General features: G+C 38.0%; 1 protein-coding gene across 4 annotated transcripts in view; it reads right to left on the reverse strand.

The window, feature by feature from the left end:
- PHKB (phosphorylase kinase regulatory subunit beta) overlaps positions 1-22814 on the reverse strand; it is a 3137540-nt gene that overhangs the window by 3040754 nt on the left and 73972 nt on the right. For 2 of the 4 annotated variants that reach the window (XM_044081950.1, XM_044081951.1), the window contains exon 3: positions 19922-19936. The exons of the other annotated variants lie outside the window; for them this stretch is intronic. In XM_044081950.1, coding sequence (XP_043937885.1) covers positions 19922-19936 — 15 coding nt within the window. The remainder of the gene's footprint in view (positions 1-19921; positions 19937-22814) is intronic. 4 annotated transcript variants of the gene reach the window in all.

Consider the following 22814-nt stretch of genomic DNA (forward strand, 5'->3'; position numbering starts at 1 on the left):
TAACTAACAATGACTTAATCATTTTTGATTTCCTAGACTTTTTAAATCTTTTTATACAACCTATCATTAACCAACTGGTTGATATGATTAGAAAAACTCATAGCTGAATCTACCCATATACCCAGGTCCTAAAATAAGTCCACAGTTTCAATCACTGTGCTATATATTAAATATTCACCTTTCAATTTATGTCTGCCAAATGTCCTATGCTTACTTTTTGATGTATTTATCAGCATATTACTCTCCTGTGAAAAAGCAGAGCTTAAATTTACCTTTAAAAATGTGTGTGTGTTGGTGGGGGGGGTTGTTTTTCCAGATATAGTTTTAGAAAATCTATGGAATGGCTACTTCTGAAGTATGTGAACTTTGCACCACATTTCAATATCAAAATGTCAAGCTCTAAGTGGTATGGGCATTGAATAAACAGATTTGAACTACCTGTGTCTCACTTCAGGAGGAAAGAGTAGATAATACAGATAAGTATTACATTGGCAAACTCTAGCAGAGGGCTGAAGGAAGCTTAGCCATACTGTGAGCAAGTCTTGTTTCCCTTAGAAGGAAAGTTTATGTCTCCTGCTGATCACAGACTGCAGATCTCTGCAGGTAATCCACCCCCAGGAGAAAAGTTATACTGCAAGCTAAAGATAGTTCATTTACAACAAAAAAGTATCAGTATTAAGGCTCCATTATGCTGCAGCCTTCATACAGGTCAGTCTAAAGAGTTACCTAAATAATTAGGGAACATGAATGGACAGTGAGGATGGGGACTGGAACAGAGGACTACATAGAAAGCAGAGTACACATCAGACAATTAGTATTCCATTAGCGACATGGGTGCAGGAAGGCGCTGGAAAGGTCAAGCAGGGAAAATCAGCTCACTAATCATTGAAGAGGGAGGTGGCCTGACCCATCACATTGGCTCCACTCATGGAGGAGGCCAGGACAAGTTCAAACTTAAGTGGCACATGTGTCGCTAAGTCAGGGATTATATGGGTGAAAGCATACACATCCTTTGCTGTCCAGGCCCACTTCTTAATGCCTGGCTCTCACCTCCATGTAAATGAATGCACACATCAGGTTCACAAACAAGCATTAATGGGCCAGAAGGTTGTCACCCAACGAGGGAATGCCTAGATCTCACCCTTACAGGAACCAACGAGCCAACAGTGTGCAGGTAGTTTTCTTGCCTTTGACAGTCTAATTCTAATTGTACGCACTTAAATTATGAACATCTTAAGAAAAATATGAAAATGTAATGTAGAAAACTGCCATTGTATATCCTACCGCTGGCTCATCATGTTGTGTCTACTTCAAGTTTTAAGTTAAAAGAAATTTCTTTGAGTCACATTATCAAAAAGTCTTGGTCAGATGATACTCACAATGACTCTGGGAATGTGTTCTCCACTCTGCAATGCGCTAACAATTCCTGATAGATACAGACAACTTGACTATTTCCTACCTCTAAAAAATATCAAGTAGTGCATGCAAATTCTGTTTGGCTACACTTAAAAAGGCCCAAAAGCAGTTAGCCTAATATCCTACTATGTTTCTATTGGGGCTTTCACCTACTGGCTACTTTATAATTCTTTGTTGTGCACAGGAACTAACTTTGAAAGAGAAGAGTCTAGGAATACCAGCTATTCAGCAGCAGACTTTCTCTAATAATGCAGCCATGTATGGAGCAGAGTTGCTCCTTCAATAGCTTGAATTCTGGCTATCTGGACTTTGTCTTGGCCAATGAGTTTATGTGTAAGCCTACAAAAGCTGTACCTGTCTGCGCGAAATCGCCAGTGCACGTACCCACAGAGTTCAAATAACCAACATCAGTGTGTGGAGATATACTCTGCAATCATAACTTCAGTGGAAAGCTGAGATATGCCTTATTTATACATCCAATATACAACAGTATATAAACTGGTCAGGAGAACATCGTTATAAACAAGTATGCAGTGACGAGGGGACGTACTTATACTTTACACAGCTCCACATATGGTGGTTACTTACTAACAGATGTTAAAAGCTGTAATTCTAAGTTCACAACATTAAATGCAGATAAACCAGTGAAAACAGGTTGTAAGCATCTCATCAGTTTACGTAAACAAACAAACAAAAAAAAAATCACACAGGACAAAATTACACTTCTGCTCAAACACTGTACCCTTCAGTTCTGCGACTAGAAAGTGTACAAACATGAGATCAAAATAGGCATAAAAATTTTGTTTTCAAATCTGCACTCGTACTTTTTGCTGACCAAGTTTTTTCTCCTTCATGTTATTCTTTAAAAGAAAGCAAGTTGAGAATGCCACAACAGAAATATTTTTTCAAATTTCCATAAAATATCATTCCTTAAATGTTCACCTCTTTGTACATCTCTGATGCATGCTCAAAGCTAGCAATGCTGAAACCAAATGTGTGTCAAGATATGTTATCAACTTAAATAGTAAAATAGCAGACTTTTGGACCAGCCAGTGTTTTTAACACCTTTACTGAATTACCACTTGTGTCAAAGGCACATTTACATTTATATAAAAGTAATCAAAGTAATAAAACTGTATTAGCAAGCTAAAATTAGCAAACATTATGCTTCGCATACATATACTGTTATACATCATAAAACCTATGCACCATTACATAAATTATTAAATTCCTGACCAGTTGTTTTTAAACAAGAAACATCTTTACTAAACCATCACTTACAACATAAGCAATCATGCATTTATATAAATGAAAACAAACCCAGACAATCCTAGTTGCAAGCATTTTTACATCACAAACCATACGGACACACTCCCAGTTGCAAATATTATACATCACTTACAATCTACCCAATAATTTTCAGTCAACATTATATAGCTCATTCAAGTCCTGCCCTCTTTTAAACCTCATTCCTCCCCTGTATGTACTGTTCCCACAATTCCCATTTTTCCTATGCAGTTTGCTCCTACCTTTTTAAGATCTCAATTCCAGTTATTTTATCTCTGTTACTATATTCACTACTTCTAATATAGTCGGTTTAGATTTTGATTTCCATTTTCTATTAATTGCTTTTTTGGCAGCCACTATAATTAGAGACAGCAAGGCCTTACCACGTCTAGGCAATTCCGATTTTGTATCATAGTTAAGAAAAATCATCTCTCTCATCACACCAATCTGCCCACCCAGCATCTCCGACAGTGCATCCCACAGGGAGAGTCCATCAACTCACTGCACTCAAAAAAAAAAATGTTCCCAATTACCTCTTTCTTCCTTGTCATGCCTCCAACATTTTCTATCTACCAGGGGAACACTTCTCTGGAGTCTACTTGGGATATAAAAATATCCATGGGAACATTTTCAAGCAAAAATCCTAAATCTTCTAGACTTTTTTTGCATATTTGGGAGACTTGCATATATCCTCCCACGGTTTCTTTGTGAATTGCTTATCCAGTCTCCCTTCCCAATCCTTTCTAACCTCCTCTGATCGATTCTTATAGTCCTCATGCAATATTTTATATGCTCTAATTATTAATTTTTTTAGTGGCAGCTTCTTGTCTAGATTCTACTAACAACTCTATCAGCACTGGTCTTTCATTTAGGACCCTCCTAGTTCTTTCTCTTTGCCTATACTCAGATATCAATCCTTGCTAGGGAAGGCAATCTCTAACTTGAAGTACAAATAAATTCTTGGCATCTTCCCATTCTAACATCTTTCCCTCTCTAGTTATTTGTTTCCAATGCTTCAATTCCTTTGCCAGTTTTCTCCAATAAATTTCAGCCCCTTCTTGCTTACTGTCTACATCCCTAATTGCAGTCATCCTCATCAGCAGAATCTTCTTTCTCCCTTTCTGTATTGATTTAGCTATTAGAATACTTTCTGCTACTTTATGGACATGATACTCTGTATAACTGTTATTCTCCTTAAAGGCTTGCATCCAAAATCTCGGACTTTCCTTGTTTCTTAAGCTTCTCCACCATTTTAACATCATCCCTTTCCACTTTGAATTATAGTTTTCTGCTAGTGTTATGTAAAGGAGCCTTAACTGTGTAGCTTTTAAACACTCCTTCAAATTGGGTAATCCCAATCCGCCCTTTCCTACTGGAAGACTCAGGTTATCCCACTTGGCTCTCGCCATCTTCCCCTCCCCCTCCCAGGTAAAGTCCTTCATCTCTTTATTAACTGCTATCCACAACTTCTCTGGTTGCTAAAAATATGCCTGACCTGTGTATAAGACTAAAGGGGCTAAAAACATTTTGACTGCTTGTTATCTTACTATCCATATAAAAAAGTTTACATTGTCTTAGTGTTTGTATTATCTTTTCTTTAGTCTCTTCCCACATATCCTTAACTGCCACACCAGTATCATTTTAATCCATATTCCTAAATACTTAATTTTATCATGTCCCCATAAATTAGGACATTGTTGAACCAATTCATGTAGGTACATAATTTATCACTATTGCCTTTGTTTTAACTTCATTAATTTTGTATCCTGAAAAGATGTGAAACAGTCTCAAAATGTTACACAACACTGTAATGTCTCTTTCTGGTTTTGTCAGGTAAAAAGATATTATCTGCAAATACAGCCAGCTTTTCTCGACTACCATAACAATTATGTCCTTGAATTTCTCAGTCCTTTATTTTCTTTGCCAATGATTCTAAATATAATGCAAATAATAAAGGGGAAAGAGGGCGGCTCACCTGGCTCCTCTGCTCAAGCAGAAATACTTAAATTTTTGTCTCCGATCCCTCATACATCCTCCTAATGAACCTTATGATTTTTTTTTTTTTTTTTTAGGAAATGCAAATGCTTCCATTGCTCTGCTCATAAAGTCCCAGCTTACTTTTGTCAAAGGCTTTCTCTGCATGAAGACCTACCACCAACAATGGTATTTTCTTACATTCTACTTCCCTCTGGATCATCAGTGTTCTGTTAATGTTGTCAAACGTTTGCCTCCCCTCCACAAAACCACACTGATCCAAATCTATCGATTGTGGCATTGCTTTTGTCATTCCTTTAGCCTTTATATACATGGACACTTTATAATCACGGTTTAGTACTGAAACAGGCCTGTATGAAGCTGGGTCTAATAGATCTTTACCATCTTTAGGTATTATAGCTACGACTGCTTTCTTCCAGGATGTTGGTACTTCTCCTCTTAAAATACTGTTAAAAAAAACTTCCAGATCTTTATTTTTTTTTTCCTCACAGCTTCCAAACTTCCACAGGAATATCATCTATTCCTGGGGACTTTCCTGTAGATTGGTTATACATCACAATTTTCATCTCACCTCCTCCTATCCATTAGTAATTGAGCCTCATCTACCTCTAACCTTGGCATATTTAAAATTCTTCCATTTGTATCTTTTCTTGATTTCCATAGTTCTCTGAATTATACAGGCTTTCATAGAATTTCCGAAAACATTTCTAATACCTCTAAGGATCTCTTTACCTTCCTTGTTACATGCTCCCTAAGCTTGGGGACAGGCATTTCTACTTTCTGTTGCCTGAGTCATTGCGCTAAAAGTTTTTATGCTCTACTGTTATTATCAAAAACAGTTGCATACCAACAATCTTTCTAAACTCAAGCATATTGTAGAGGTAAATCCCTTATTTTCTACTTAGCATTCTGCAGTTGATCCTCTTCTTGTTCTGTAAGATTCCCCCATATTACTTTGCTATTTCCTCTAAATAATTTTGATACTTCTTAAATGACAGCTCCCTTTCTTTTATTTCCACTCTTTTTGTAAACTCCACCTTAATTTTATCCCACTTCCTAGGTAGATTTTCAGAAGAAATTTCTATTCTAACAGCTCCTGAATTATCTCCACTGCCCTTCCTTTATTTATTTTATTTTACATTTGTTAAATTAAGCGCCATTGTCTTGTTTTTATTTCATTACCCTACGTTTTTAACTTATTATTGGCGCATGATCTGAAATAGTTATTGGGTGGGTATCAAGACCTTCAATTAAATGCACATGTTCTTATGAAATGTAAATTCCATCTAGACTAGCCCAGTTTTTATATCTTGGGGAATACTATATAAATTCACACCAAATTCCTTCTTCCATGTCAAATATTTTCATAAATTTCTTCAAGAATCTACCCTCCTTTGCTGTACTTTCCCTTCTGGGTCCCAAAGACACATTCACTGCTGCAAATCAAATTCTAGTTCCCACTTGTAAGTAATATTAATTGCTGAAAACTATTTCTCCCAGAATTTTCTTAAGCTCCATTATAGCAGTTCTAGGTGGAATATAAACACATGGCAATGTAATCCTCTTCCCTTGATAGTAGCTCCTTAGAAATACAAATATGCCATTATTACCTTTTTTATCCTCTTATATCTCTACTAGAGCTCATCTTGCAATTAATACAAGTACTTCTCTTTTCCTTTGTTCCAGGTACTCCACTGAATAACAATCATAAAAACCTTTCTTTATCAAATTCACACATTCAGTTCTTTCCATGTGTCTCTCCTGTAATGTAGCTATTTGCACTCTACATTTTTAATATAGTTCACTACTCTTTCTTTTCTGTATTTATCTGGTCTGAAGTTGGATTTGGAGTCTGCTACTTTCACAGTGTGGGTTCTGTCAGTGAGCCAGTTGGTAACCCATCCTGTGACATAGGGATTTATACATAGTTTAGTGAGTTTACCTATAATTCCAGAGTGGGGGCTGGTGTCAAAAGCCTTGGCGAGATCTAGATAGGCTGAGTGAACCACCTTACCCTCATCTACGGCTTTGGTGACTGCTTCAAAGAAGTCTATCAGGTTTAGGAGACATGATCTGCCTTTTACAAACCCAAACTGGGTGGGGTCCTGAGTTTGGAGATTACCAATGTCACTGTTTATAAGTTCCATGATGATACGTTCCATAGCCTTGCAGACCAGGCTCATTAGGCTAATGGGGCGGTAGTTTCCGAGGTCTGTGGTGGCTCCACCTTTGTGGAGTGGGATAACTGTCGCTGTGCACCATTCAGGGGGCACATAACCTGGAGTGAGGCTATGATTGAACATGGTACTTAGGTGGGGTGCCAGCTCATTCTGTAGTTCATGTAGAACACAGCCTGGGATGTCGTCAGGTCCCATGGATGCAGTGTTTTTGGCAATGTGTTTCTTACCTGTGCAGCTGTGACTACAGGAACTTTGCATTCTTCTGGTATAGAGATGGGCCCTTTAGGGGATGACAGGGGGGTAAAGTTAGCACTGAACCTATCTGCCAGGATGTTGGCAATATCAGTTGGTTCTGTATATTTAGTGCCATTGTGCTGTAACTCAGAGCAGATCTGAGTGTAGCCATTGAGATTCTTGACATAGCTGTAGAATGCTTTGTGGTCGTCTTTAGAGTCAGTGGCAATTTTGTTTTTCATAACCAGCTTTGGAGGATTTTATGAGGGATCTCAGCTTCTTACTGAGGCTGACCAGGGAGTTTCTGCAATCATGGGATTTTACTCTTTTTTGCAACAGTTTCTTTCTTCTGTTGTAGAGTTTGTTTATGGCAGGGGACCACCAGATTGGCTTCCTTTTTTTAGAGGATAGCATCTTGGTTCTATTAGGGATTGCACGATCCATGCACTCATGTAAGTGCTTATAAAGTGCATTTGTGTAAGATTCAGCAGTCGTACCTCTATTGTCTGTCAGCATGGGTGTCGTGCAGTTTGCCACTTCTGTCTTAAGAAGCGTGAAGTTGGCTTTGGAGAAATTTTTTACTGTTGTTTCCCTAATGGGGGTCGGGGAGGGATGTGGATGTCTAGGGTGATTAGCTTGTGGTCGGATGTGACCAACGAGTAATTGACCTCTGGTGTGGAGTACCGGTTGCCCATGTTGGTAATAACCGGGTCTAGGATACTGCTGCCCCTGGTGAGGGTGTGGATAAGTTGATTCATGGCATTGGAATTTACGAATTCCAGAAAACGTTGAGCACAACAGTTGGTACATGAGTAGCTTTCCCAGTTAATGGTAGAGTAGTTGAAATTGCCCATTATTAGGCTGTTAGGTTGTACCCTAACATTTTCCAGTGTAGTAAGAAATAAGGAGTGGGAATCCAGGAGCATGGTGGGGGAACTGTAGCAAGCTATAATTTGGATTGCGGTCTTGCCCAGAGTTAGTTGCACTTGGATAATCTCGGATGCATTATGCTGAGCAACTAGCCTAAAGGTGTGGATATCCTTAATGAATATGGACACGCCTCAGCCTTTAGTGCTTCAGTACAGGTTAGGTGGCCGAAAGGTGTGGTATGAATTATAGCCTGGTAATGCAGGAGTACTCTCTGGAGCCTTGAACCAGGTCTCTGTCACTGCACAGATGTCGATGTTCTCCATTTTAAGGAGTGCCTCGAGTGAGTGCATTTTGAGGTTTAGACTTCTAGCACTGAGTAGCAATACCCTCAGATTCTTCTTGCCTGTACCCATTAGGGTGGTGAATTTGTCATTTGAACCTTGCCTAAAAAAGGCACTACAGGGGTGGCTAGAACCTTAGCCAGTATCCGGAATCCCAGGGGCGACAGGTGCAGGCCATCTCTGGCAAAGCATCGTGGTTTGTCGATCATGTCATCCCAGGCAGACATATATTGGAGTCCCTTAGAATGACACCAGAAGCTTAGCCAATTGTTGAAGTCACTCATTTTGCCCTTGTACTGTGGTATCATTCTGGGTGATGGCAGGATGCTACTCAGGGCCAGGGTCATACCTGCCTGGGCTACAAGATCGGACAGCTCCTCCATGTCCCTTTTCATGTAGTCCAAGGAAGTACGTCTCAGGTCATTCACACCAACATGGATAATGACACTACTACTACAAATATGGATTTGCTAGAAAAAAAGCCTCATAATATTCAATCGTCTTTTTCATGTACTTGCTCTTTCTTAAAATTTGTTACCAAATCAATCCAAGGTCCTTAAATGCTGTCATTCCCCTATGCAAGAATGAGAAAAAGCACATTCAATTTTTCTTTTGTCATGCTTTTTTAACCAGGCTTATTCGTTTATATTGAGAAACCACAGCAAACACTAAAATCCAACAAATTCAGGATAAAAAACACCACCAGGCTCCGTTCAACTCGTTTATTGCATTTTAGCGCCTCGGCCAAACAGCCTTCAAGAAGTGATACACAATACATAAAACCTTCCCTATATATAGGCCCTCAATTAATCAATTATCCAATGTGTCTAATTATGTAATAAAACAATCAAATTAAGCATTTCCAGTCCAATTCTAAATTAAATCCTTCTGGAGAGAGAGAGTATTATACTTTAAAATATATATTGCTTCTTTAGTCAATAGCATGTTCTTTATCAGACATTCGTCTCCCATTTTAACAAAAATTTTTTCCAAATTAGTTGCCTGTAGTGAAGTGTGGTCACCATTACGTTTATCCGAAACATGCATAGCTATAGAGCTTTCAGCTCTATTCTTTTTTATATCTCTGATGTGCTCCTGCAACCTCACATTAAACTTTCTTTTACTTTGTCCTATATAGTAAAGGTTGCAGGGACACCTCAGACAATAAATAATACCTTCCGTATTACATCAATAGTGACCACTAACAACAATTTTTTTTATTAGTCATAGTAAAGGTGGACACTACGTGTTTACATACACTGCAATTGTAACAAGTCACTGTTCCATTTAATCTGGGAGATATAAAAAGGCTAACTTCAGGTGATATAAAATAAGCTCTAACCAATATGTACTTTAAATTCTGTCCTCTCTTGTATGACATATATACTTTATTTATAATTTTTCGTAACAAAACATCTTTCTGTAAAAAATTCCAATAATTCATAATGACATCTATTACTTTATCACTTAAAATATTATATGTAGTTACAAAAAATATTTCATCTTCTTCATTCCTTTAAGAAAACCCAGTATTTGATCCATTTCCCCTTTGTTGGATAGAGCAAATCTTTTTAACTGCCATATTCAAAATTTCTTTACTATATCCCCTGTGTATGAACATCGCCATTGTTTGTTTAATCTTTTTCTCCAAATCTAAATAATCATTGCAAATTCTACAAACCCTCAACAATTCTCCATAAGGAAGAGCATGAACTGTATGTACTGGATGACAAGTAGGACCATACAAAAACTGACTTCCATCCATAAATTTCCGATGAATGGAAGTTTTAATAAATTGGTCACTACCCCTACATAAACACAGATCCAAAAAATTCACTGCTTCACCACATTGTAAACCATCAAACTGCAGTCCATATTCATTACAATGCAAATATTTTATAAATTCTTGAACATATTGTTCCCCATTCTCACATATAAATATTAAATCATCAATATAACGAAAATAAGATATCACATATTGCTGATAAAAAGAATGTTTATAAACATAATCCATTTCAAATTTACCCATAAATAAACTGGCATACATGGGGGCAAAAGATGCCCCCATGGCAGTGCCTTGTAGTTGATGATATATTACACTGTTAAAACTAAAAAAAGTAATTTAAAAAACAAAACTGCAATAATTCTATAACATAATTGCACACTGGACTATCTTCAAGAAAAGATTGTGTAGCTGCTATCCCATCTATGTTTAATATTCGTGTATAGGCTTTTAATATCAATCGAAACCCAATACATATTTAGGGTCCATTGCAATGTATCTATCTTCTGAAGGAAATCTAAGGAGTCCCTGATATATGACGGAAGTTTTATAACATAAGGGAGTACAAAATTATGTAAGATAATGCCTATATTATGCAAAAAATATTTAACTGCTGACATTATTGGTCTCCCTGGAGGATTTATTTCATTCTTATGAAGTTTTAGGAGACAATGGAACGTGGCCATACAAATATTTTCTAAGTTACATTCTCTTTTGTCCATTTGATCTGTGATATATCCTAATCGATGTCCCTTAGTTAACAAGTGTCTAAATCTTTCTACAGCCCTTAAATATATTTCCATACTACTCTCTTCATACACAGTGTTATCCTGTAGATGTTCCATACACATCCGTAAATATTGTGTATAGTGCATCACTACAACTTTGTTACCCTTGTCCGCTGGTTTAATAATTAGGTCCTTCCCATTTAACAAATCCTTCAGAGACTTCCACTGCTGTTTAAACTGTAACTTATTTCATTTTTCTTTGCAAAAAAATCAGCATACAAATGTTCCACAGCAAATTTTACCACTTCTGGGAAAGTTTTAATGTATTCATTTGTGTAGGGGGGAATAAAAGTACATACATTTCTATTGTTCAACAAACAGTAGACATTTACATTCATTTTCTTAATCATCTACATCAGATAAACTTGAGTGAAAACTTTCATCACTCATATAATCATTCTCATCAACATTATTGTCTTCTGATGTATTGTTGTTGTATCCGATCCCTTTCAATAAGAATGTAACCCATTCCATTGCACACTTATGTGCTGCCGACAACCACCGCGCTCTGAACATTTTCACAAGTTTGTAGCAACGTCAAAGGGAGTAGCGGGACTTTTAAAACCTCTTAGCCCCCTGGGTGAGACATCAAGCTCAGTATGGCACTGCAGTCCCAATAAATTGAAGTGACAGCTTGTTTCTTTAAAAATCAGTCTTTCTAATCTTTCTACTAATAACTGCACCTCTGATGGTAAACTGGAAGCATTTGTATATCCAACTTCAGCAAACGGGTTTTTAACCCTTTGTACTCTTTCTTCAAAAACTGTTTAACCATATTGTTAGAAGAGTTTTCACCCAGCTGCATACCAGTTACTACTCCTCGACATCCTACCTCAGTCCCGATGGCCCAATTGATTTGTGGGATTAAAACATTTAACCCCCGAATCGAGAATGATCCATTATAGTCTGAAGCAGAAGAAGAAGCTGAAGATTCTTCATGAAAAACTTGGGGAAGGTTAGTAGAAGGATCCAAAGCCATATAATCCACAGAGAAACCACAGCAAACACTAAAATCCAAGAAATTCAGGATAAAATACAACACCAGGCTCCGTTCCACTCGTTTACTGCACTTTAGCGCCTTGGCCAAACAGCCTTCAAGAAGCGATACAAAATACATAAAACCTTCCCTCTATACAGACCCTTAATTAATCAATTATCCAATATACCTAATTGTGTAATAAAACAAATTAAGCATTTCCAGTCCAATTCTAAATTAAGTCATTCTGGAAAGAGAGAGTATTACACTTTAAAATATATATTGCTTCTTTAGTTAACAGCATGTTCTTTATCAGACCTTTGTCTCCCATTTTAACAAAAACTTTTCCCAAAATAGTTGTCTGATTGTCTCCACGGAAACATGAAGACAAGCAGCAGAATTACTACTAAGCAAATATGTATTTGCTAGAAAAAAAGCCTCATAATATTCAATAGTCTTTTTCATTTACTTGCTCTTTCATAAAACTCGTTACCAAATCAATCCAAGGTCCTTAAATCCTGTCATTCCCCTATGCAAGAATGAGAAAAAGCACATTCAATTTTTCTTTTGTCATGCTTTTTTTAACCAGACTTTTTCGTTTATATTGCAGTACCTATATTTCTTAAAACTTAAGGAGATAAAGAATGAAGAAAGAAAATAACATCAGCACTTGTTTACAATCAATATTACACAAAAAAAAAAAAAAAAAGAGAGAAAACTTTGCTTTCTAGCATGTCATGAAAACACCGCTCTACAAAAACAGTACTATTTAAGAAAACAATCTTTACTTAAAGTTAACATTCTCCCTTCTTTGTCTCCCCAAAGAATTTTTCCAAACATTAATGACACATGACGTAGGACATATGCTTTAGAGTCCCCCACAAGTCTAACAAATTCTGAAAATGTTCAATATTTCCATATTTTGTTCAGTCGTATTTCACAAATATAATTACTGCACCACCCATATCAACTTACATGGCTTCTCCCAAATTATAACTTCCCCTACCAGAATCAATAAGCCCAACAATAAGGGAAGCATATTAATAAACAACAAACCCCAGTTAGTTAAATCAAAACACCCTACCTGAGGACATGAGTGAGCACCTTCCTAACCTACATAATCAGAAAAAGGAATGACATGCCTCATCAAACCACCTTTAAAACCCTTAGGAATACTAAAAACTTTAACCTGACTAATTTCCAGGCCAAACTTAACTCATGCAAATGGTCCAATCTTAAACTACTTCCCCTTGATGAAGCAGTCTCAGGCTTCAATGCTAAATTCCTTGCCATCTTAGACAGGCATGCTCCCAAACAAACAATCAGAACAAAAAACAAAATAGCTCCATGGTTAACCAATGGTACTGGACAAAAACTTATTGCTAGAAACACAGCATGGACCTCCTGGAGATCCACCAAATCCCCAAAAGACCACATTAGATACAAACAACTGAGAAACTAGGCAAAAAAATCCATTATGCTAGACAAACAAAACTATTTCAATTTACTGCAAAAGCACCAAAATCAACCACGAAAATTCTGGTCAGGCCTTAATAAACTGCTCCACCCAGGTAAATCCTTAACCTGCACCTACCTGAGCTACCTTACATCTACCCCCTAAATGTGTTGCAAAGACTTTTAATACTTTCTTTACAGAAACAGTGCAGTCCCTAGCTAATAATATCCCAACACCTCTAATACTACCACACCCACTCAGGAAAATATACTTCCCTTCAAATTTGATCCTATCCCACAGACTATATTAAGTCCCTACTTAAGAAACTAAAACCCACCACCTTGGCAGCAGACCTACTTCCTGCAGAACTTCTACAAAAGGCTGCTAAATGAAACAGCATATCCTAAGTCCATCCTAATCGAACGTACTATCCATGAATCTTATATATCCTCCATCTGGAAAATCTCCCATATTATTCCACTTCTCAAAGGGGGAAACTCCACTGAACTCTCTTAACTATAGACCTATAGCCATCCTATCTCCCTTAGCCAAAATAATGAAAAAATATTTACATAAGTAAATTCTAACTAACCTTATTCAGAACACTCTCCTAGCCCCATCCCGGCATGGATTTAGACCTGCCCATAGTACAACAGCAGCCTTTCTCTCCCTTTCTCACACAATAAATCAAAACCGTAGTCACAACAAGCTCTCCTCAGCCCTCTTTCTCAACCTATCCAAAGCATTCGACATGGTGAATCACCACCTACTTCTAGGTGCACTAAAATCACTTTGCCTAGTCAACCTAGTAATCAACTGGTTCCACTGTTACCTGCATGGCAGACAACAAGCTGTACTATGGAAATAATCTATTCCCCCCTTCTGTCACCCTTGGTGTCCCCAAGGATCTGTATTGGGCCCCTTCCTTTTCTCCATATTCATTAATGACCTACCCAAAGTTATCCCAGATGCAACATGTATTCAGTATGCAGATGACTCCACGCTTATCTGCTCTGCCACCACCCCTACAGAACTACAATCCCTATCCCAAATCACCTTCAAAAAAGTAGAGGACTGGCTCAATAGTCATAGTCTCCTACTGAACCCAAATAAAACCAAACTACTACTTTTCGCCCCTGCCCATAAGCTCACATCACCAATTATTACAATCTCATCTAAAAATGGCACCATAATCTCTCCAGAACCTTGCACAAAACTTCTTGGTGTAATCATTGATAATAATCCGAAGTATGATGTCATATACAAAACCATCAAAACAGTTAAAAATCTAGGCTCCTTGTATAGGATTAAACAATTCCTAATGCCATCTGCCAGAACTGCCATATCTCGGACACATCTCCTATCAACCCTTCTCTATGCCTCACCCATCTTCGTAAAACTAAGCAAGTCAAACCTTAACAAATTTACTAGCTGCTATAACAATATAGCTCGGTTCGCCACAGGCTCAGCCTACAGAACTCATCACTGTCAGACTCTTCAAACATTAGACTGGCTAGAACTACCCAATTAACTCCAGTATAACCAACTCATAGTTGTTCATAAAATCCTCTACCAACCTAACAGTACACCCATTCTGACTAATATCACTCCCTACAGCAACCTAGCATTCCTCCGCTCATCCAACAAAATGCTAGTACAATCTGCCAAAGCCAACAACTCAGCAGGAGACTCATTATTCTCCAACTCTGCTGGAAAAAAATGGAACTCACTCCCCGCAGATCTTACCACTACATCCTCCTTACCCCAATTCAAAATATTCCTAAAGAAACACCTAAACAGGTATTGGCTATGTCCATGTCTAAACCCAGACTAACCTAACAAACACAACTCACATAGGAGAAATACCCAATAATAATAACCTCCTGAACCTATATGTATAATCTTTCTAAACCTTTCTCTACCCAGACTATATACACTTCTCAGCAGCCATTAGAACATTATTATCAGTATGATAACTTGTTATCCTAGCCGTTCTAAGGCTATGTTTTCAACCCTTCTACATGTAATTTCTAACAACTTCCCTGCTTAACTAACCTCCATTTTTCTCTTGATTGTCATCCTTAAAATCAATCTGTGAAAACATTTCATTCTATACACTTGGTTCATGGTTCATGGGTTAGTACTAGGCTAACTGCCCTTGTGAGCCATTTTAAGCTTAGCCAGTTATCCCCTGTGAGATTTAAACCCTGTGCCTTGTATTTGTAAGGCAAACACCTTAGCCATTAGGCCACCCTCCCAACCACTTCAATGCTGCGAAATGATTTGTGTAAATATTTCATACTATAAACCTACAATGCTGCTAAATTTCAATGTAACCATGTCTATATATTGTCACTTTATTTTTAAAAATTTAAAATTTTTAAATTTCAATGTAACCATGACTTTAGTGTGTCACTTTTTTTGCACATGTGGAGCTTTTCTCCCCGGGCTTCTGCTGAAAATGGACATGTATCCAGTCGGACTCTCCCGGTTAATAAATGTAACAAATAAAATAAACCCACATTAAGTTACTGGTTTTAGCCCTGTTCATCTCCATCTCTCAAATCCTGTCTCTGCTTCATTTCCAATGTACTCTTGATTCTTCTAGTCCACTCTCATGCTCTCTTTCTTCTCTCCAACATTTTCCATTGAAAAACTGGATAAAGCTCACAGATATAGTCTCTCTGTGGTATTTATTACCAGAAGAACAAGACGCAGAATCACCTTCTGTTTCACAGCTTACTTTTTGTTGAACAAACTTTTGTACTTCCTCCTTAGCATAACTTCAACAAATGAGTTTGTCCCTCCAGGGAAAAATACCTCAAAGACAGCTGGGTACAGCACTTTGAATCTCACATCTGCATCTTGACATTCCCTGAATAGTAGAATAAATGTGCTCTTCTTCTACCTTGTGTATAATAATGAGTAATCATGCTCCACAAACCCTCTGCCATTTCCCACTTTTAGTAGTTTGCTCTTCTTCCACTGTTTTGTCAGAATGAACTCCTTCTGCTGGTATGATTGCATCTTTACTATTAAAGGTCTACGTTGCTTTCACATAGCCAGGTTTGGAGCATACACATAATGTGCCCTTTCAGCTAACAACTCCTGCTGTGGAATACCAGTCCAGTTGCTTATTTGTGCTTTCATAAAATTAATGCAATCTGTTCCTTTCAGCTTCTCTGGTACAGCTGAAAATCTCAAGTTTTTTTCTACATGCTCTGTCTTCTAATTCTATTATTTTTTGAAATATGTCTCCCTGAGCAGTCTCATATACAGCCAGCCTTTTCTTCATTTCAGCCTCTGAGTTTTGCAGCTTTATCATCTCATCTGAATATCTGTTTAAAGCTTCTTCAATTTTTTCCAGCCTTTTTTTGTTTGTGTTGATATAGTCCATCAGTGTTTTGTTTATTTTAACCAGGTCTGTCGGCAGTTGTCTTCTATCTTCCTGTAGGTTACTGTAATTCATGTCTGGAGATTGCATTGCTTTTTTGCTGAACAGCTGCAGAACTTTCCCCAGTCAGTATTTCTTCCTCAATTTTTGCAGCAATTTTTTTTCCAGGTCCCATGTATTTCTTTTTTTCTGGCATCCAGGCAGTACACTTATTAGCCAGTTACTGAAATTTACCCATAAAACACAAGTCTACTAGCCTTCTCTGCTGAGTTTCTGTTCATCTTGGAAGTCTCTTGTACCAGCCAGTGTTGATATCAATCTAAAGATTTTGTGATAATCACAATCTGCAAAAATACTTTAGTAATATAATTCAAGTAAACTAACACAAACTCTCTCACTATTCAAACATGTATGGTTCCATGGGTCTACTTTCATAGACCGAAGCGCCACGTCACCGACAACCGGAAGACCGAGACGGAATGACCGAACAGGTAGGTTACCGAAAACGCGATATCCCGACGGCTGAGAGACCGACAATGGCAGCGTGTGAGCGCGATACGGTAAGTGTGCGAAAGTGAAAGATGTAGTATTGGGGAGCGGACAGGTAAGTGTACGATAGTGAGGGATGTTAGGATAGGGTGTGGGAATGGTGAGTGTGCGGTGGTGTCAGACTAAGGGTTCCGGTGAGGTAAGTGTGTGGAAGTGACGTAGAGCAGTGTAGGGTAGTGTTAAGTGTGTCAGGGTTAGAATGCGGGTGGAGTGAGTGTGCGATAGTGACGGGCTGAATGTTTTAGGGTGGGTTAAGTGAGTTAGGGTTAGGGTGCAGGTAGGGTAAGTGTGCGGTAGTGACGGTGTTGAGGTTTAGGGGTGTGTTAAGTGAGTTAGGGTTAGGGTGCGGGTTGGGTAAGTGTGCGGTAGTGTCGGACGTTAGGGTTAGGGTTTAGGTTAAGGTTAGTGGATATGTTGTTGTGTGCAATGTGTAGTTGGCGTTTTTTGTGTCGGTGTTGTGGTGTTCGGTATGTTGAGTTGTTGGTGTGGTGTGTTGTCGGTTGTTTGGGGTCGGGAATATGTGTGTCGGCGATTTGTACGTTCGGTCTATGAAAGTAGACCCGGCTACATGTAGAAGCATTTTATGCACAGTGTATTTTTAACATTTTCTAACCAGTCCTTTGAAAACTAGATGACGGTACTGTTTTAGAAGCTAAAACCATATTATAATTTTACCAATAATCTTATGAAAGATGTATCCAAGATGACTGGAAAATAAGCATACTCATGCCAGTGTACAAGAACAAAGGGGACATCCACAGCTATGGGCAGTACAGAGGAATAAAACTCCTATCACACTGCATGAAAGTTCTAGAAAGGGTGATTGATAAATGGATATGCAGAGTAGTAGAATGTAAAATGGGAGATGAGCAGTTCGGATTCATATCAGGATGCAGCACAACTGACCCAATGTTAGCAGTGAGACAGATAGTTGAGAAGAAGCTAGAGATGAAGAAAGAGTCCAAATGGGCATTTCTAAACTTGGAGAAAGCACATGACAAGGCCACAAGAAAGCTGATCTGTGCAATACTGCTTTGGTTCAAAGTCCCAGAAACATTGGTAGAATTAGTACATGCTACGTACAAGGACCCAAAGACTCAAGTATGAGCAGTGTTCGGCCTCACAGATGGGTTCCGACTGGGAATGGGTGTACACCAGGGTTCAGCTCCGAGCCCACTACTGTTCATATTGGTGATGGACTACATTAGCAAACAAGTTGGAGGGGACAGATAAACAAAGTTGCTGTATGTAGATAATGTGGTATTACAGGCAGACTAAGCAAGAGCTCCAGCAAAGTACAGAGTAATGGAATGCAAAACTGAAGGCACACGGGATGAAACTAATCACAGATAAGACAGTGGTAATGGCAGCAAACTGGGAAAATCAGAGGAAGCTGAGAATTGAGATAGAAGGGAAGATAGTGGAACAGGTAAATAAAGTATCTGGGAGGTGTGGATGAGGAGAAGGGAAGTCTGAATGAAGAGGTCAAAACTAGAATCAGAAGGGCTGCAGCCAACTGGCATAGAGCGTCAGGTGTAGTCTAAGACAGAAGAATGCCAAAGAAGCTGAAAAGTAAGATGTACAAGAGAGTGGTGCGACCAGTACAAATGTATGGTACAGAAACCTGGGCAGTAAAAGCAGAGCAGAAGAAGAAGCTAGAGGTGATCGAAATGAAGTGCTCGAGAAGAGTGGAAGGGTGCACTCTGTGGGACAGACGAAGAAATAAGGACATAAGAGTAGAAGCCAAAGTAGCTCTAATTGCAGAAAAGATCAAAGAGAACACATTACAGTGGTTTGGACATGGGCAGAAAAGCAGAAGACAGTCTTCTGAAGAAGATTTGGGACAGACAGGAAGAAGGTACGAGGACACAAGGACATCCAGCAAAAAGGTGGATGGATTGTGTGAAAGAAGATCTGTGACAGTCAGGCATTAATGTCGAAGACGGCAGGAGTGTGGCATTGAATTGAGAGAGATGGCAACAGTTAACACGATTCCCCGACCCTATGTAGAAAATGTGGGCAGATTATGATGATCTTATGAAACTCTGCAACCTTTAATTCTAGCCAACAGTATGAGTCACTACTTCAGCTAATATGTTGAACAGCTACAGCAATGGTAAAAAAAAAAAAAAAAAAGTCGGTCAAAAGAAGAATCTAGTGTGCCCCTAAGCAATCCTCCTTATAAATGTGTGTATATATCTTTTGCATTACTTTGAATCCACTGAGAAAAAGTGGGTATCAAACTGTAGGTAATATGTCTTTACCTCTGTCTCTATATTTAACATATTCTTCAATCAATTTAAATGGACGAATAAGTGCAAACTCCAAAAAGCTAGCAAAAATTTTGTGAAATGCACAGAAAATAAGGAGATAAATTCATTGCCATATAGAACTTTCATGCAAATAAAGAAATGAAAACATAATTGGAAGCAGACACAGCATGCCTCCACAACTCCATCTGTGACGAGGAAGCCTCAAGGAAAATAATTTATCTGCACGGCATAGACAATTTCTGCAATTAACTGTGTTAATTGAAAAAAACAGAAAACAGTATGATAAAATATTCCATATCTGCAAATGAAATATAATGACAGCACAAAAGAAATAGTTTTCATCTATATCAAATGTAGTAACTTGACTAAACACACTTACCAGACATCTCAGCTTCTGTGGGCAGCATGAACCAAAAAAAGAAACGCTTTATAAATGGTGCAGTATGTTGTTTTACACAAGCATAAAAACAGCTGCATACAACATATTTCCCATATTTTACTCTCAGATTAACCTAAATTTGATTCTTCAGCATGTATCATACAGATAACCATTTATCCTCAGAAAATTAAAGGACATTACACCTACTGCAGAGGTCAAACACCTGTAATTTTCTATGGTCACTGATGAGGTTTCTTTTACATTTTTTTTTTGTTCCTTTCCTGTACATATCAAATGCTACGATTTGCAAAGAGTGCTAGACCACAGATTTAACCTTGCTTCATATAGATTAACATATTTTTCTTTTTTACAAAATACCTTTTTAACTGGACATATAATAATAAACAAATGCACTAGGCCAAGACAAAGTTAACTTATTACAGGCCATATGGTGTTGAATCATACCTCTCAACTTTCCAGATTTTTGCCTCATACTTTTGGTCTATTCCTTACAAAATATGTGGTTTTCTGACAAATCATAGATTACTGAAGTCACTAAATGGCATACATTCGAGTTCCAGACTTCATATCGTTCAGAAAAAAATGCATGCCAACACAAATCTTGTTACTCTTGTAACTTTATAAGTTTATAAGAGCTGTATTGAAAATGTATCCCTATTTTGAGGTCTTTGTCCCCCATTATTTTAGCCTTTGTCCAGACTTATTGTTCTAACAGCCTGAGAGGTGTGCATCGAGTACAATGAGGACCTTCTATTCTAAGGCACAGAAAGATGTCCTCTAACCCTGTTGCTATGACATGTAAAAGCCAATATGAATGATGATTATGACTGGTTCGCCAATCCTAAATTTGTCTGAGACACAGGTGCCAAGAAATTCACTGAGCCTGGTCAACCATGTCGACAACATGGCGAGGTATGCAGGTTAGAAATGGAGACTCAATCATCAGTCTTTGTAGTATATGGAGCTTTATCTGCTCCATGTACCAAGTTACAGTAAAGGAAAAAAAAATGCTAAGTGTTTTGTCAGCTTTCAAAGCTATAAAACATTTAGTGAGCAGTGTCAGAAAAGCAGCATAATCCAGTCCTTCAAGTTTACACTGGCTTTTCATACCTCTATACCTCTCAACTGTCCAGATTTTCACAGTACGTCCAGATTATTGCTTCACATTTTTTGGTCCATTCCACTTAAAATCTGTGTTGTTTTGGAGAAACCACTGAAGACTGAAGTCACTAAAAATAATGACATGCACACTTCATATACTTAGAAAATGCAGACAAATACACTTCCTGTTAATCAAGCTACTTTTTATGCTTGTAACAGGGAGTTAGGGACACTATATGGACAATAAACAGAGACAAACCTTTTGTTCTGCCACTATCATTTGCTGGACAGTACTGGCAAATTTGACTGCCTGGCATGAGATCCAAGCTTAACAACTTTAGCAGAAGTGCTTAACATTTGTTAAGGTCAGGTCTTGTGTCTCTTAAGCGCTTAACTGGTTTGTCTTTTTCCAAATATCAGAGCTTAATCAACATGCTTCATATATTACATGATTTCAATGTTGAGAGACAAAGTGGTACATTTTTTGCATTTTAAGACATATTGCTAACCAATCTACTCCTCCCTCTCAAAGGCTGGCTCCCTGTGATGGGATTAAATGAAACTTTGCATTATATCCCATCAAGATATTTACAAACACAAGACTATTCTAGTTTAGGCAGCTGTGCCCTATAGAGAAACAAGAATACATGCCCTGCCCTTTTAGTAGTCAAGCAAAAGAAAACTGTTAAGTGTCCTATAAATGATGCAGAAACGTTTAAACACCTTACTATAACTAGGGAAGAAAACAAAAATATATGCAATGCTCAAGTACGAGCTTTATTTAAAAAAAATAAATTAAATTGATGCAATCTGGGTGACATGATGGTGTATGTATGTATATTCCTATTTTAGTAAGAAATGCCCTGCACTGGGCATTCTACAAATGGGTTGACTGTGATACATTAGCACAAGCATCATGACAGCATCTAGAGCCTAATGCCAGACCATGTCAAAACCCAACATTTACCCTATGGCAAGAGCCTTACTGTCCTCCCGGGACACTGGCAGCAAAACTAATTCTAACGACGTTTCCTTTATAAGTCTCCCTTTGTTGTGAGAACTGGTTACTATTAAAAATAAGTTACTGAACATCTGCAGAATGTCTATGAATATAACTGCTTTACCAAAAACAATACCTTAACACTTCACTGTTGCTTGAATCTATTACCTGTGTCACAGAACATTAGTCATACCACAGACTGCAGTGTAGTACTTATTACACATAGACAACTGTAAATCTCAGGCCTGTAAATTTCTTCCATTCCATAATTGTAATCTAAACTTGTACATATTTAATTAGCAATAATTAAGTCTTGAGTCTTAGTACGCTTCCAGTGTTGATGCTGTTACATGGAAATGTGTGTTGCACCAAGGCTTTACAGTATATTTGGTGTTTATACATAATTGTGACTTCGACCTAGGTTACCCTAGGCTGTAGCTGAAATGGGTCTATGGACCTACCCAACAAGCTGGTTAACAAACAAAATGACCAGAGTATTCATTCTCATTCTGCTTACATACAATGTGATAACATAAGTAACAGTCACGGAAAACTCAACATCCACTAAGCAACAAATATTTACTGCACACGGATGAAACACGCATGATATAATGTGACATTTTACCAATATGCTACAATGTGACATGTTAACATTAATTACAATAACTGCACTTTTAATATCAATGCTCCCATCCTGGTGCCTGTAGGAGTACTTCCTGATACTCACCGCAAAAGTGTAGCCACCCCACCCCAAATGAAGGCATCCAACTC

This window comes from Protopterus annectens, chromosome 8.part1 (genome assembly GCF_019279795.1).
Source record: "Protopterus annectens isolate FY-2018-M chromosome 8.part1, PAN1.0, whole genome shotgun sequence".
NCBI lineage: Eukaryota > Metazoa > Chordata > Ceratodontiformes > Protopteridae > Protopterus > Protopterus annectens.